At 40.8% G+C, this 17,735-nt stretch overlaps 1 protein-coding gene across 2 annotated transcripts in view; it reads left to right on the top strand.

Annotated features, from left to right (window-relative positions):
* Window positions 1–14,191, top strand: part of pif1 (PIF1 5'-to-3' DNA helicase) — a 30,284-nt gene extending 16,093 nt beyond the window's left edge. For both annotated transcript variants that reach the window (XM_033028804.1, XM_033028805.1), the window contains exons 9-13: window positions 5,277–5,383; window positions 7,191–7,278; window positions 8,460–8,605; window positions 9,754–9,945; window positions 13,125–14,191. In XM_033028804.1, coding sequence (XP_032884695.1) covers window positions 5,277–5,383; window positions 7,191–7,278; window positions 8,460–8,605; window positions 9,754–9,945; window positions 13,125–13,169 — 578 coding nt within the window. In that variant the 3' untranslated portion in view covers window positions 13,170–14,191. The remainder of the gene's footprint in view (window positions 1–5,276; window positions 5,384–7,190; window positions 7,279–8,459; window positions 8,606–9,753; window positions 9,946–13,124) is intronic.
* The last annotated feature ends 3,544 nt before the right edge of the window (window positions 14,192–17,735 follow it).

Raw genomic sequence — 17,735 nt, 5'->3', positions numbered from 1 at the left:
CCAAAGGCTACGGCGGGGTGGGGGGAGGGAGAAGGCAGGAGAATGGGGTTGAGAGGGAAAATCGAATGGCAGAGCAGACACGATGGGCCAAATGGCCTGATTCTTCTGCGTCGTATGATCTTATGTCTTGGATGTCCTATTCTTGGATGTCCTAGAATGGAAAGCCTCATCTTGGGAGCAGATGTGGCGAAGACAAAGGAATAGAGAGTAGGGGATAGCGTCTTTACAAGAGACAGATTGGAAGGAAGCGTAGTCCAGATAACTGGGAGTTGGTGGGTATGTAGTGGACATCAATCGATAGTCTATCCCCTGTGATGGGGACCAAGAGATCAAGGGAGGTGGGGGGAGGGGAGGGTAGAGAGGAAGAGGGGGTTTGAGGACAGGGTGAAAGATAGTGAAGTTAATGAAATCAACAAGTTCTGCATGGGTGTAGTGGAGAAAGAGGTGTGGGATGATGCCAGTATATGCCTAGAACAAGGACTGTTTGTTGTAACCAACAATAAGGCAGGCATAACTGGGGCCTATGCGAGTACCCATGGCTACACCTTTAACTTGGAGAAAGAGAAGTTATTGAGGGGAAGGACAAGTTCCTCCAGGTGGAGCAGAGTGTTTGTAGAGGGAATTATTTGTACTCTGTAGCATTTTCCTTTTCATAAAACAAGTACACTTTTGGGCACCTCACCGGACCAATAATTTTTCACATAATGGACCATTATGTTTGTATTTGACAAGGGTTAAATTATTCAGTGTATCTCCAACGTGGGTCCTGACATGTTTTCTCTTACAGCTAGGTTTGTAAATTTGAAGAGTTTTTTTTTATGCTCTGGAAACCATTAGCAATAAAGCTCATAACATCTCATTCCTGGATGATTTAACTGAGCGTTGTTCTGTGAACTGAGTTGTGCTCAATATGACACAAAACTGTTCGGTTTTGTGAGATGTTTTATTTCATTCCTCTGGTCAGATTAAGAGACATTGTAAAATTCTGAACCTGCGGGTAATGCATGACTCAAGTTCCAGTTCTTATTCTGAGGTTCTGGTAAATTCTTAATGAAATTCAATTGCTTTCAAAATACAGCCTCCATTTTGTCATCTTTCACCTTCGAGGGCAGGAATTTCATTTGTAAATAAGTAGAGCATGAATTGTTGTCACCAAGTAGTCCCAGTGTGTAAAGCTCCCATTCATTCCTAACACAAACCTTTGAGGTAGGCTCCACTTCAGTGGCATGATCTATGATTCTCCACTAAATTGGACATATTCAGGCACTCCACGACTTGCATAATGGTTATGTTCTGTGAACCCTTGTAAATCAGATTTTATGTAAGTTGGAATTGCCACCCCCTCCCCGAAATAACGCACTGATAGTGTTAATGGTCTCAGCGACATCTGACTGATGCAAGGATGCTTAAGGGGCTGTCCCACTTGGACGACCTAATCCACGAGTTTAGAAGAACCTAGACGAGTTGAAAAAAATGTCAAAGTCATGTTGACTCATCGAAGTAAAAGACCTCCTACGACTATGTCCATGACCTCCTACGACTATGTCCACGACCTCCTACGACCCCCCTCGACCTCAATCTTCCACACCTAAGTCCAACTAAGACTAGCTACGAGTGGAAATGATCACATGATAAAATGATGTCATGTTTGCTTTTTTTTTTTTCTCGGGCCAGTTACCTACCTATGACTACGTACGACTATCTACGACACCATCACGGCTTATTACGAACTACCTACGAGTAAAAAGTATCAATTTTTTCCATGCCGACCTTTTTTTTTTGCACATGGACATTTTTATCAGGCTGGAAATGAGCATGAGGAAGAGTGACCTACGACCTCGTGGCGACCATGCTGCGAGTATGAGTCGAGGGCAAACTCGGCAGAGGTCGCCAATTAGGTCGTGAAAGTGAGACGGGCTTTAAACGGGATGAACATAGAAGGTTGCACAAAATGTGAGGTTATCGGTGACATGAAAATTGAGGGTTTTTTAAAAAAGTGCCATAAAATGTAAGAAAGAGGAGCAGGAGTTGGCCATCCAGCCCTTCGAGGTAGCTCAGACATTCATCAAGACTATAGCTGATCTTCCATCACAGCATTGTATCCCTTCACTATCTCTCTCCCCCCCCCCCCCCCCCCCCCCCCATCCATTGATTTTCTTCCCCCCCCCCCCCAATACCCATAAAATCTATCGTGCTCTTTTGAATAAATTCAACAATTGAACCACCACAACCCACTTGCAGAGAATTCCATAGATTTGTCAGCGTTAGAATCAGGGGACAGATTCTAAATTATTTGAGTAGAGAAAACATCTTTCTTGCATTCAGCTTGTCAAGCTCTGTCAGATCACCTCTCATTCTTCTAAACTCCAGAGCTCCCCTGATAACTGTACCTAATTGCTCTTGTAAAGTATGCCTGTCATCCCTGAAAGCAGTCTGGTGAATCTTTGATGCACTCTCAATATGGCAAGATTCTTGGATTGGGAGAGCAAAACTGTACACAATACTCCAGATGTAGGAGGAAGCAACTGCAGATGTTAGTTTACACAGAAGACGGACACTAAATGTTGGAGTAACTCAGCAGGTCAGGCAGAATCTCTGGTGAAAAGGAATGTGACATTTCAGGTCGATACCTGAAGTCTGAAGAAGGGTTTTGACACAAAACGTCACCTATCACTTTTCTCCAGACCCTCTGAGTTACTCCAGCAATCTTGTAAAATCCTTCTCTCCCTCTTTCATTTTATTTATTTCCCATTATCCTTTGTTTTTAACAAAACTGCTCTCCTAACATTTGCCATAAACATTTCTATGTTTTTAATTAATCATTCAGGGTGCATTTACTTTTCAGATGTTCTTTCAAAATGCCTGTATTTTTTACCGGAACAATCTCTTCCCTTTATGTTATCTTGCTTTGTCATTTAGCCTGCAATTGACTTTTATTCTATTTGTGCAAGCTCCCTTCTTAAGATTAGATTAGATTAGATTAGATTCGGTTTATTGTCATTCAGACCTTTCGGTCTGAACGAAATTTTGTTTCCCTGCAGTCATACATATAATTTAACAAGTGGCAAAAACACACAATCAACACAAATTTAACATCCACCACAGTGAGTTCACCAAACACCTCCTCACTGTGGTGGAAGGCAAAAATCTTAAAGTCTCTTAAATCATTGACATTGTCTTTATTTATCAAGATAAGCACTTTTAACTTTTTCTATTTTGTGTATTTTTTTTCATGATTACTTTTAAATGGAGTTATGTACCAGATAGGGGGTTGGTCCCTCCACTCCATTTTTCCTACTTCATTCCTCCGATCCAGACCTATTTTGTTCCTTACCACATTGAAAACTTATTTCTCAAAGACATTCTTGTGCAAACGTGTCGGTATGATGATTTTTCTCATTTAAATCAGAGTAATTGTTCTCCTAATTGTCTTTTTGCATTTTTATGTCTTTGCAATAAGCTGCTCTAACTTCTGCTTGCTCCATATAAGACTCTCAAAGGTGTAACAACTCCCTCTTTGTTCCTCAACAAGAAAATTCAATATTAGAACCATTAGTATGTCCTCCATATAGTTTAGATAAACAGTGCGGAAAATGGCCCTTCGGCGCACCGAGTCCATGCTGACCAGCGATCCCCGCACACCAACATTACCCTACACGCACTAGGGACAATTTGCATTTATACCAAGCAATTAACCTACAAACCTGTTTGTCTTTGGAGTGTGGGAGGAAACCAAAGATCTCGGGGAAAACCCATGTGGTCACGGAGGAAACGTACAAACTCCGTACAGACAGCATCCGTTGTTGGGATCAAACCTGGGTCTCTGGTGCTGAAAGAGCTGTGAGGCAGCAACTCTACCACTCTGTCACCGTGCTGCCCATTCACTTAAAAGAAAACACAATTAGGAGGAGAAATAGACCAGACAGCCCCTTGTCATAATAAATGGCACACCTGATCTTGGCATTAATTCCAATTTTGTATCTCGCCCTAAAACTCCCCAAATTTGCCTATCCCGTACAGTTGAACAAGACATCTGTAACTTGTAATTGTATTCTTACTCACCGTCACATCTTGCCCTTTTTACAATGACCTGAACTTGCAGCTTTCTGACTGGTGAGAGTGCTTCTATTTTTTTTTTTTTTTTTCACTCTGTTCCCGTATTCCAAGTTAATTCCTGGTTTTGTTTCAGAAATATTTTCATTAGTTCAAGGAATGTCTAATCACACACAACAGTCTGTGCCCTCGAATCAGCAAACGTATTGTTGCCACAACAGACATTGACCTACTGTTGTTTCTTTTTCATTTTTGCTACTGATTTGATCCCTGCAATTTGGGGGATCTTGGTAAAGTCAATGTTACGTAAAATGTTATTATTTCCCTCTGACCTCATTGTTCCTTTCTGCAGTTTTTAACTACTGAAATAGCTTAAATGCTCCCCACCAGTTAACTCTAAGGTAGAATGTGGCTTCAATTCTGTTTGGGTGTAACTGTGATTGCTACTTTAGGAGAGTCCTACTTTTATTTAGTTCTTGGATCTCTGCCTGGAAGTTTTCAATTACCTTTTCTATCCATGCCATGGGATTAAGCATTGACCACAACTTCTAGTTATTTTCCTTGCCCTCACTGACAGCATTTGCCTGACATCATGAAAGCCAAGTACCTGTTGGGAATCATTTAACAGTGCTAAAATTATATCTCTACCCCCAACTATTGGAAGCCCTTTGACTACTAAATCTTCTGTAACTATGTAATTTGTACTTTGCTTTTCCTGTGTGCCTTATCACTCGATTCTCACATTTCGAGATGCAGTAATGGGCTCTGTCGACTTTGTTAGAGGGGAAGCAATACTTCGTAAACTGTCTTTGTTTTTGGATTACACAATCTGGTGAAAAGTCCTGAGAGATGTAGCAAAAATCATTTCCTCTTGTGTTGAAAATGTATCCTAAATTCCAGAGATTCTACCCTAATTTTATGCAATTTCTCCTAGTACCATCACCACGAAGAGTTCAAGTATTATACTTGTAAATCTGTGGTATATTTTCTCCTTAGCTGATATGACTTTTTGAACAAGTGGTGTTTGGAACTGTTCGTAATGTGGTCAAACCAGGGTTTTATATATTTGTAATTACATGTGCTGGAGATTTGTTGTTCTATTGCCCTTTTTCCTGCTGCTCAGCGTTTGGGCATTTCAAACTGAGCTAGTCTTTGACTCTGAAAGATCTACTGCCTCAAGCAATTGAGTGTTTTCTTGCTGATGGACATATCTGTCTTTACAGGGGAGATGCTCACGTTTGAAGCTGTTGACAGCGATCCTATGTTGGGAGAAATGTTAAACGCACAATGTCCGGCAGGTCAAAAGCTGCAACTGAAGAAAGGGGCACAGGTCAGTAGTGTTTCTGAATTGGATCTCGTTAATCCAATATTTGTAATTTAATATTTTATCCTTTTTTACATTTCTCTCCTTTTCTCAGTATCATGCTGATTCCTTCCTTTGACACTGTGGTCTTGAGACTGCTTAATCAAGCATGTGATTGCAAGGTCCAGAATATCAAATGGATGTTGCTTTCTGCACTCGGTATCACAAATTTCTAGTGAGCGGGGCCCCACATCCATTGACCCATTGACCAAACACTGAGCATGCAAAGTATTTGTCTTTTACTGCATGCTATAGAGTACCCAAAGGAAAATGGGTATGTGTGGATCTAGGTCACAGGTTGAGATGGGTGGGGGAAGAGGAGGAGGAGGAGGAGGGCCAGGATATAAGTTTAGTAGCAGGAGAGCGTGACACCTTGAAGCCTCGGGTCGGAGGTTGGTGATGTTGGTATCAGCTGCTAGCAGCTGTACTGGGGAATAACACAAAGTGCTGGAGTAACTCAGCGGGTCGGGTAGCATCTCGGGAGAACACGGACAGGTGATATTTTGGATCAGAACACCTCTTTAGTTTCCTACTCGAAACATCACCTATCCACATTCTCCAGAAATGCTGCCTGGCCCACTGAGTTACTCCAGCATTTTGTGTTTGTTTTTTTGGTAAACCAGCATCTGCAGTTCCTTGGTGAGCACCAGTGTGAGGGATTGAATACTTTGCATAAACATAGAAACATAGAAAATAGGTGCAGGAGTAGGCCATTCGGCCCTTCGAGCCTGCACCGCCATTCAATATGATCATGGCTGATCATCCAACTCAGTATCCTGTACCTGCCTTCTCTCCATACCCCCTAATCCCTTTAGCCACAAGGGCCACATCTAACTCTCTCTTAAATATAGCCAATGAACTGGCCTCAACTACCTTCTGTGGCAGAGAATTCCAGAGATTCACCACTCTCTGTGTGAAAAAAGTGTTCCTCATCTCGGTCCTAAAAGATTTCCCCCTTATCCTTAAACTGTGACCCCTTGTTCTGGACTTCCCCAACATCGGGAACAATCTTCCTGCATCTAGCCTGTCCAACCCCTTAAGAATTTTGTAAGTTTCTATAAGATCCCCCCTCAATCTTCTAAACTCTAGCGAGTACAAACCAAGTCTATCCAGTCTTTCTTCATATGAAAGTCCTGACATCCCAGGAATCAGTCTGGTGAACCTTCTCTGTACTCCCTCTATGGCAAGAATGTCCTTCCTCAGATTAGGAGACCAAAACTGTACGCAATACTCCAGGTGTGGTCTCACCAAGACCCTGTACAACTGCAGTAGAACCTCCCTGCTCCTATACTCAAATCCTTTTGCTATGAATGCTAACATACCATTCGCCTTCTTCACTGCACTAAAGATTACTACCTGAAATGAGTACCTCATGCCGGACCTGACATCCTGGGACCTCCACAGACATGTCTCGTGATGAAGCAGGTTTAGCGTGTTGTGAATGTCAGTCTTCGTCTGGGCTACCTGCAGATCTCGCTGAAATCTATGTCCAGGGACACTGCACTGTGCATTCCTGGGTCCTTTCACCATTAAAGTATTGCATGCAAAGAGAGCTAGAAAATAAAATGGTGTATTTTACAACTCGGAGTTTTTTTTTCTTTGCTGAAAACACAGATTTTCTCAGACAAAGATTTTGTTTAATTCGATGTCCTCGTTCAGATAGCCAGATGCATCCAGTGGAATATTTTAGATGTCAGTGTCCAAACAGGGAGACCTTAACAGGGGGGAAATGTTGTATGCAGGGATCCACTGACCCCACACTTTTGTTTTGCAGGTGATGCTGACCAAAAACCTGGATGTACAACGAGGGATGGTAAATGGTGCTCGAGGTGTCGTCATTGGCTTTGAACCTGGAAACAAACGTAGGTGTTCATTTACATGCAATGAAACATGGATGTAAGGTGGCCAAATATGGGGAATTATTTCAGGAGTAGAGGAATGGGAATGTGTTTCTACCTAGCAGAATGGAGCAATAAGAATTTCATAATCGTATGAGGGAAAAGGGGGCAAGTAGAAAAGGTGAATATTACTAAATGTTGAAAATAGGAAAGATCTGAGGATGAACATATGGTACACATTCTTGAGAATTATGAGAGATTTACTTTTGAGTAAGTTTATGATCATTTTGGATGGTTGTGGGAAAGAAGCTGTTCCTGAACCTGCATGTTGCAGATTTCAGGCTCCTGTACCTTCTACCTGATGGCAGCGGAGAGATGAGTGAGTGGCCAGGATGGTGTGGGTCCTTGATGATGCTGCCAGCCTTTTTTGAGGCAGCGACTGCGATCGATCCCCTCGATGGTAGGGAGGTCAGAGCTGATGATGGACTGGGTAGTGCTTACAACTTTTTGCAGACTTTTCCGCTCCTGGACACTCAAGTTGCTGAACCAAGGCAACCGGTCAGCATGCTCGCTACTATGCTCCTGCAGAAATTCGAGAGAGTCCTCCTTGACATACCGACTCTCCGTAATCTTCTCAGGAAGTAGAGGCGCTGATGTGTTTTCTTTATAATTGCATCAGTGTGCTGGGACCAGGAAAGATCTTCAGAAATATGCACGCCCAGGAATTTGAAGTTCTTGACCCTTTCCACCATGATATAAAAAGGGACTGTGGGTCCCGATCCCACCCCTTCCAAAGTCCACAATCAGTTCCTTGGTTTTGCTGGTGTTGATAGCTAGGTTATTGTGCTGGCAGCATTTGGTCAATCGGTCGATCTCACTTCTATAGTCTGACTCATCACCATCAGTGATACGTCCCACAACAGTGGTGTCGTCAGCGATCTTGATGATGGAGTTCGCACTATATCCGGCTACGCAGTCATGAGTATAGAGTGAGTACAGCAGAGGGCTGAGCATTTGAAGAAATTTTATTTTAGTTCTATTGTCCTACACTTTCCTGTTCATGTTACAACAAGTGCATCATGTGCATCCTTAGACATTTTTGTTCTCCATAGTGTTGGGTGTGTTATTGTCTATTGTTACATATAACGATCCCGTCTTGATAATTAAAATATAATTAATTGAGATTTTTTTTCATTCATTCATAGCAATGCCCCAAGTCCGTTTTATGTGTGGTGTAACAGAGACAATAAAGCCAGAACGGTGGTTGGTGAAAGCCTTGGGCGGAAACTATTTGACCAGACAGCAGCTGCCTCTGAAGCTGGCCTGGGCCATCTCCATTCACAAGAGCCAGGTATGCAATCTCATTTGATTGAGGCCATTGGCCTGAATTGTGTGTTTTTTATTTATTTAATTACTCCATTGTCTTTAAATTGATATTGAGAGGTGAAATCTTGTAATCAATCATGCTTGGTAAATCTTCAGTCAATATGTGGGCACCGATCAGGCAGTTTAATTTCTATTTTACTAATTTCTGTAATGTGTTTGTATATTAATTTATTCATTTAAAATCTATTTCAACTGTCCGATTATTGTGGAGGAGTCTCCTCCACAGCCTGAACCACTTCTAAGGCAAGGGTGTTGCAAATTGAGGCACTTACAGGAGTTGAGAAGAGACAGTGCAATGGGTCAGTAGAACATGGATAGGTAACATTTTGCGTCAGGACCCTTCTTCAACACTTATTTGTGAATGCACCGAGAGCTAATTTGGAATTACGGAGTTCACCAAGATCCAATGATTCAAATTTTCTCAAATCCCTTTATTTTGGTGCTGTGATAAGTTGGCATTTCAAAGGTTAAAGCATGAGGCACCAACCCCTCTCCACACACACAATCCCCAAAACTGAATGTAGAAGAATAGAGCAGGCATTATAGAAAATTGTAACTGCTGCTATTTGCATTCTATGGCTTTTAAAGCTCTCTGCCAAAACATTTTGACATAGACTCTGGCTCTTTTTGATAGTGTTTTCCAGCTTTGTCAGTAAAACTGGCATCTAGTGAATGGAGATATTAATAAAGAGAAAGCATTGGCTCCCTGAGCTGTTACTGCTGAGAGATACAGTTACTGATAGCCACTGAATTTCGGACACTTTAGGTAAAATGGTTTGTTGTCATACCTTTTGGATTTAACATTCTGTGCCAGTATTTGAAAAATTGAGAGATAGGAAATGCATTTCTATTGTTGGTTTTCTGCAAGAGTAAATAAACGGATCCAAGTCACGGTTTAGATTTTTTTTTAAAGAGAAACCTTTACAAATGCTTCCAAATTGCAATGACTTTGTGCAATGGTTGATATGGAAGTGTTGGTCTATTTGACATTTTCATTTTTAATATATATCTCTATTTTATGGGAATTTGCTTTACTGTGTGTGTGTGTGTGTCCAAAAGCTGCTATAACTGTGTCACCAACATTTTATTCTCTCCTTCCCCCTCCTATCTCAGGGTATGACATTAGACTGTGTGGAAATTTCACTAGCACGAGTCTTTGAAAGTGGTCAGGCATATGTGGCTCTTTCTCGTGCACGCAGCCTGGAAGGACTCCGAGTCATGGACTTTGACAGAAAAGTCGTTCATGCCAATCATGAGGTGTTGTGCTTTTACAGCAGATTAAAAAAAGAACAGATGCTGATGCAGGTGATTGGATTGCTTTTGTTTTACTTTGGGCCTTGACTACAATCATCTGAATTAGATATTCTACTGCAGAAACCAGCAACATAGAGGAGGATACAAGGAACTGCAGATGCTATTTTTACAAAGAAAGACACAAAAAAACGCCGGAGTAATCCGGGGGGGGGGGGGGGGGGGGGGGGTGGAGGATACTGGAAGAGAGATGGGGCAGGATAAAGCCTGGCAAATGATAGGTTGATACAGGTGTGGGAATTTTTAATTTGCAGATGATTGGGTAAAGGCCAGCGATGAAAAGACAAAAGGTGTGAGAAGGAGAAAAGGATTGAAGTGCAAATTGTGAAGCCAAATGCAGGGGGAAGGGAGAAATGGGTGCAAATCCAGGTGGGGCACAGGGAAGAGAGGAGGGCAATGGGTGGATTGTTTGTGGGCTAGTTACCTAAAGTTGAAGAATTCAATATTTGTATCATTACACTGTAAGCTACCCAAGTGGAATACGAGGTGCTATTCCTCACGTTTGTTTGCAGTCTCACACTGGTAAATGGAAGATGCCCAGCAGAGGTCAGAATGGGAGTTAAAATGGTTAGTAATTACGAGATCCAGTAGGCCTTGGCAGACCGGATGCAATTATTTGGCAAAATGGTCACCTAGTCTATACTTGGTCTCGTATACTAGGAGGTATATGGCCATGATATCACTATGATAATGCCCAATTTTGGCATTTTATTTGTTATAATTTACAAATTATCACTGAAACGATATTTTTGTGAAATCCTGGCATATTTTTCACACTCATCTAATTATTTTTAATGTCCCGGAACCACAGTTCATGATTTACACTTTAAAAAAAAAAAAAAAAGAGTTAATCACGACGATGAAGACCGAACAAATTTCCACCATTGGAATCTTTAAACAACAATATCCATGCAAAGGGAGTGGGAAATGGAGCGGTTCTGTTTTAAATGGATGTTTGGTCCTTTTCCAATAAACAAGGAGATTATAATTTCCACATTTTATGATCTGTTACTAGGGTTAGTCATTATTGTTTGGCACTTGATCAAATAGATCCGCCTGAAGAATTAGATCCAAACTTTACTTAATAATGTGCTGCCTTTGCACAATCGTCTTTCCATTTATACATTATATTTTAATAAACTACCGGTGTGGATGGTTCTTTCACTTCTGTGGCTTCAATTCAAATCTACGCTATTATGCTGTAGGATAATGAATTGTACTGTAGGATAAAGAAAATTACAATCATCCTATCCTGTCTAAAGATTACTGTGTTCAATGTGCTACAAAGGGTTGGCAAGGAATCCAGAGGGAGCCTGTTCACAGGGTCAAATTGCCTAAAGTTTAAATTGGCACAAAGCTGGCTGCCATAAGAAATGTAAGAAAGTTTCCAGATGGGGATTTTGGTTCTGGGGATTAAATTGGAGGCAGCAGAGAGCAGAATTGTGATTAATGTAACTTGATTTTTCTCTTTGTGAAGTTTGATTACTCCTACCAGGATTGCTGTGGACTATTGTGTAATTCTTCTTGGCTTAATGATTGTAGTTTCGAGTTTATCAAAAGGATTTTTAGCTGATGTGTAGATCAACACACCAGTGCAGCATTATTGGAGGCTGCTAATTTTGAGGGAAAGATTGAAAAAAACTTTGATCCTACTTGTTCAGGTGGTCATTAATGATCTAGTACTACCATTCAAATGGAGGAGCAGACTTGAAGACATCCAGGCTTGCATTCTGTCTCAGCAGCTAGACCCGATGATACTAATAGCAATACACACATTGCTGAATGCAAATAGCTTAAGAGTCAAGAGTGTTTTATTGTCATGTCCCAGATAGAACAATGAAATTCTTACTTGCTGCAGCACAACCGAATATGTTTGCATGACTGGTGTTCATTGTACACAAAGCACTAAAGACCTCCTGATAACTTGGTAATATATTAGGTCCTCTCCAATTCAGAAGCTCTTTATCATTAGTAGAAAGAATCACGAGTTCTAGAATGAACTCAGCAAAACCAAGGAACTGATTGTGGACTTTGGAAGGAGTAGGAGGGGGACCCACAGCCCCATTTATATCAACGGGTCGATGGTTGAAAGGGTCAAGAACTTCAAATTCCTGGGCGTGCACATCTCTGAAGATCTTTCCTGGTCCGAGAACACGAACGCAATTATCAAAAAAGCTCATCAGCGCCTCTACTTCCTGAGAAGATTACGGAGAGTCGGATTGTCAAGGAAGACTCTCTCTAACTTCTACAGGTGCACAGTCGAGAGCATGCTGATCGGTTGCATCGTGGCTTGGTTCGGAAATTTGAGCGCCCTGGAGAGGAAAAGATTACAAAAAGTAGTAAACACTGCCCAGTCCATCATCGGCTCTGACCTTCCTTCCATCGAGGGGATTTATCGCAGTCGCTGCCTCAAAAAGGCTGGCAGTATCATCAAAGACCCACACCATCCTGGCCACACACTGATCTCCCTGCTACCTTCAGGTAGAAGGTACAGGAGCCTGAAGACTGCAACAACCAGGTTCAGGAATAGCTACTTCCCCTCAGCCATCAGGTTATTAAACCTGGCTCGGACAAAACTCTGATTATTAGCAACCACTTTCTGTTATTTGCACTACCAGTTTATTTATTCATGTGTGTATATATTTATATCATGGTATATGGACACATTTATCTGTTTTGTAGTAAATGCCTACTATTTTCTGTGTGCTTAAGCAAAGCAAGAATTTCATTGTCCTATACAGGGACACATGACAATAAACTCACTTGAACTTGAACTGTATCAACTGCAGTATTAATTCTTGCACATTTCTCAATTATTCTGCAACACCTACTTTTAATAAAGTCTTAATGGACATAACATTAATATGAGATTTTGCAGCAAAAAAAAAGTAAAATATTTAACAGCAAGGCATCCTGCTTACCTAAGTAATCAGCTATGAATGTGTTTCTAGTAATTTTGTGATGTATTGAAACTGTGGCTAGTTACATATTGTCTTCAACTGAGATGTGATGCTTTCTAGAGGATCTGCAATAACGGGAAAATAGGTTGGCCAGAACATGCCAGCCGCTTCATCATTAACATTGCTAATATGTATTTTATTAAATGTTTTTCATTTGTAAATTGTGTTCCAAGGACATTTAAACTCATACATTCCCCTTTGCCTTTGTTTCAGTCCTCATTGGATGGCTATTTTGAAATGGAAGATCAAGAAAACTAAAACGACAGCAGAATTTCCTGTGAAGATCTCTCCTTCATCATTGTCAATTTTAATACTGAATTACTGTAAATTGTGTTAACTATTTAAAATAGATATTTAAAGTTACCTTGACATTTTTATATTTGTGAATTGATAATGGTATGAAACTATGGTATAACAAGAAATCAATTGTCTTGGAAATAGAAAATTGAAAACTTTTTTAATTCCAAACAATATCCTTCTTTGGGCTCTCAAATTAACTTTTAATAAATAATTTAATTGAAGTCTGTATAGTAATTAGAAATATCTTTCCACATGAAATGATAATCCTTTTACTGTTTTTTTTTTTTTGCTCTCCCTGTTGATGGTTTGCCGGGTTATTGTTTTATAGTTTTAGAGTTAACTTTATTTGCTGCTCTGTATATTTGACCCATCACTTGATTACACTGGTTTGTCCCATTGAATGGCAGTTCTGCTCCTTTGGATACAAACAGCCTTTATTACTTCCCTGCAGATAATGTCATGGAGCTTGCATTGGGATTGGACTTATGCTTTTTCATGGCTTAAGTTATTTAATGGTTTCAGCAGCACTGTCATTGAATACTCTGACTACTTTTTTTAAATAGTTTTCTGCAAAAAGGAATTGCATTCGATTCAAGAACTCAACTTACAATAAATGAAATCAAATTAAATTAGAAAAAGACAAAGTGCTAAATTATGGTATCAAATGCATGTTGTAATTATATGGTATTATATGTTGTAGTCCACCTCCAATAGAACCAAACTTCAGAATGGAAATGCATACAAGATGTCATTGCTTGGCACTTGTTGGGCACAGATGTTGTCATCAACAATACAGAGTGCACCCACCTCCATTTGACATTAAAAGGCCTTGCCTTCATCAAACCTCAACCCCTATCTCAAAGCATCAAATTCCCAATCTCAATTGACCAGAAACTTAACCAGAAATGTAAATGTTGTGATTACAAGTGCAAGTTAGAGGCTGGGTATTCTTGGGTGAATAAAATATTTTTTCCGATGCCCTGGTGTCCCCACTGTCAATAAGATAAATTTGGTTGTGTTTTCTGCACTATCCTGGGTGAAATCGGCTCCAACATCTCTTGAAGCGTGACACCATCAAATAAAAGATCACATAACTGTTTGCCGTCATCATCCTGGATATTTACTCTCTATTATCATGGCTACAGCATATATGTACCACCTGCAAATTTTTGCAAATGCGCACCTCAAACCCTATGACTTTACTATCTAAAAAGATAGAGGAGGCAGAGGTGTCATTATCTACTGGTTCCTCATCCACATTACACAAAAATAAAGCAGAATTCCTTTGTTCTTATGCGGTCGAATTAATGGAATTTCATATTTAACAGTAGTGTCTGGGACTACCCTCACCACATGACATGGTAAACTGCCTAAAACTGATACAATACCTTCTCAAAGTACATTAGAAATATGCAATAAATGCAAGATTTGCTAGCAGCACATGCACTCTGTAAATTAATTAAAATTTAGATTTTTATCTGAGGTCATGAAATTGACTATTTTATGCATGTTATTTCTTAAGTTTGTTTTTTAATCAGAATAATTTACGAATTGGGTATTTTTTCAAACTACACTATAGTGTTCTTGCAACCTGGAAGGTTGAGCAGATGTGACCACAGATGTGACAAATTCTTAATACAACTTGTTTGAATGTCACCAGGTCTATTTTCGCAGTTTCAGGGCATTAATTAAACTATATCACTTAATAGCAGATACTGTCTGCCATCTGCTGGTCCGAAAAAAAATTGGCACCTGACTAAACATAAGATACAAAGGGCGCAAAATACTTCAGCTAAAGAGCTAGAATTTGTGAGCTTGTCCAGCATAAAGTTCGTGTGCAGAACATGACTGCATGAGTGCACCTGAGGATGAGGAAAACTGCCTCTGGATGTCACTTTGAGTGCCCAGTGAAAATCATGCCTATCCCCCACTGCCCCATTGCACTCCCTGTTGTACTTATGTATGGCTTTCAAAAGCTTTCAACTGTACGCAGTGACAATAATGAAGCAATAATAACCAATTTGATTTTTTTTAAAACACTCCTTCCATTTAAATGCTGGAATTGGTTGTTTAGCCCCAGCTGTTCACAATCTAAATCAATTATTCAGATTAGGAGATCGGGTATAACATATCCTGGATGATACAAAAAGCTAAGTGGCAGAAGGTGAATGCAGCAAGGTTTCGGAGTGCATAATAAAGTGAAGTTAATGGACAAAGACAAGACTGATGAATGTAATTGGAAAAGAAAGGTATAATAGTCTTTCAAAAATGTAAGATCAAAACGTGCTGGTGTTCGCAGGGACTTTGTCCTTGTACACAATTTACTGAAAGTTAATATGCCAGTTAAGATGGCGATTGGAGATAAGATATTGTAAGAATTCCAGAAACAGGGGCCACAGTCTTAGAATAAAAGGGAGGTCATTTAAGACTGAGCTGAGAAAAACTTTTTCACCCAGAGAGTTGTGAATTTATGGAATTCCCTGCCACAAAGGGCAGTGCAGGCCAAGTCACTGGATGGATTTAAGAGAGAGTTAGATCGAGTTCTAGGGGCTAGTGGAGTCAAGGGATATGGGGAGAAGGCAGGCATGGGTTATTGATAGGGGATGATCACAATGAATGGTGGTGCTGGCTCGAAGGGCCGAATGGCCTCCTCCTGCACCTATTTTCTATGTTTCTATGTTTCTAAGAGGTAAGGATGCCTTCCTCCAATTATTTAGACTCCTGGTGAAGCCATATCTGGAATAACCATATAACCATATAACAATTACAGCACGGAAACAGGCCATCTCGACCCTTCTAGTCCGTGCCGAACACGTATTCTCCCCTAGTCCCATATACCTGCGCTCAGACCATAACCCTCCATTCCTTTCCTGTCCATATAACTATCCAATTTATTTTTAAATGATAAAAACAAACCTGCCTCCACCACCTTCCCTGGAAGCTCATTCCACACAGCCACCACTCTCTGAGTAAAGACGTTCCCCCTCATGTTACCCCTAAACTTCTGTCCCTTAATTCTCAAGTCATGTCCCCTTGTTTGAATCTTCCCTACTCTCAGTGGGAAAAGCTTATCCACGTCAACTCTGTCTATCCCTCTCATCATTTTAAAGACCTCTATCAAGCCCCCCCTTAACCTTCTGTGCTCCAAAGAATAAAGCCCTAACTTGCTCAACCTTTCTCTGTAACTTAGTTACCCAGGCAACATTCCAGTAAATCTCCTCTGTACTCTCTCTATTTTGTTGACATCCTTCCTATAATTAGGCGACCAAAATTGTACCCCATACTCCAGAATTGGCCTCACCAATGCCTTGTACAATTTTAACATTACATCCCAACTTCTATACTCAATGCTCTGATTTGTAAAGGTCAGCACACCAAAAGCTTTCTTTACCACCCTATCTACATGAGATTCCACTTTCAGGGAACTGTGCACAGTTATTCCCAGATCCCTCTGTTCACCTGCATTCTTCAATTCCCTACCATTTACCATGTACGTCCTATTTTGATTTGTCCTGCCAAGATGCAGCACCTCACACTTATCAGCATTAAACTCCATCTGCCATCTTTCAGTCCACTCTTCCAACTGGCATAAATCTCTCTGTAGACTGAAAATCTACTTCATTATCCACAACCCCACCTATCTTAGTATCATCTGCATACTTACTAATCCAATTTACCACACCATCATCCAGATCATTGATGTACATGACAAACAACAGTGGACCCAACACAGATCCCTGTGGCACCCCACTAGTCACTGGCCTCCAACCTGACAAACAACCATCCACCATTACTCTCTGGCATCTCCCATTCAGCCACTGTTGAATCCATCTTGCTACTCCACCATTAATACCCAACAATTGAACCTTCTGAACCAATAAGGTGTAGAGTTATTCTATTTTAATAAGGAAGAACATGTGATGCAGGAAATGCAGCAGAGTTTTACCATTTTGATTTCTGGCATGGCTAGTTTGTCATGTCAGGAGAGCACACTACTTTCTGAATGAGAGGTGAAATGATGAAAATATCCAAAGTTCTCAGGGACTGGGCTGGGTAAATACAGTATTTATGTTTCCTTGGGCTAGGGTATCCAGAAATGTGTCCGAATAAAGGTCTGGCCATTCAGTGAAGAGAAGAGAAAAAAAAATTACTGAAAAGGCTTGAAAATGTCCAGGTTGAAATGGAGGCTCTGTATATTCAAGACTAAGTGATAGATTTGTAGATATTAAAGGTGTATGCAATTAGTGCATGTAAGTGGAGATGATTATTGGTACTCAGCTCACGGTCACCTGGGCGAATTCGGCACAGAGACTCTTACGGCAGAGGTGCAACGCTTCCGATGGCCCGGGACTCTTGCACTGTGGCTGCTCCATGGCCGGGGCTGCAGCGAGTGACTTGCCAGCCTGGCAAACACTTGCTAGCCCCGGCTCCCCGTCCGCATCTGTCCCCGCCGCTGCTTCTGCTTTCATCCTCCCTCAACCCCGGCTCTCCAACACCTGCGGCCCATGCAGTTGAAATTAGTTT

The sequence above is a fragment of the Amblyraja radiata genome, chromosome 10 (assembly GCF_010909765.2).
Source record: "Amblyraja radiata isolate CabotCenter1 chromosome 10, sAmbRad1.1.pri, whole genome shotgun sequence".
In the NCBI taxonomy this organism is placed as follows: domain Eukaryota; kingdom Metazoa; phylum Chordata; class Chondrichthyes; order Rajiformes; family Rajidae; genus Amblyraja; species Amblyraja radiata.
The sequence above is the reverse complement of the archived record's forward strand: the minus strand, read 5'-3'. Positions and strand labels throughout refer to the sequence as shown.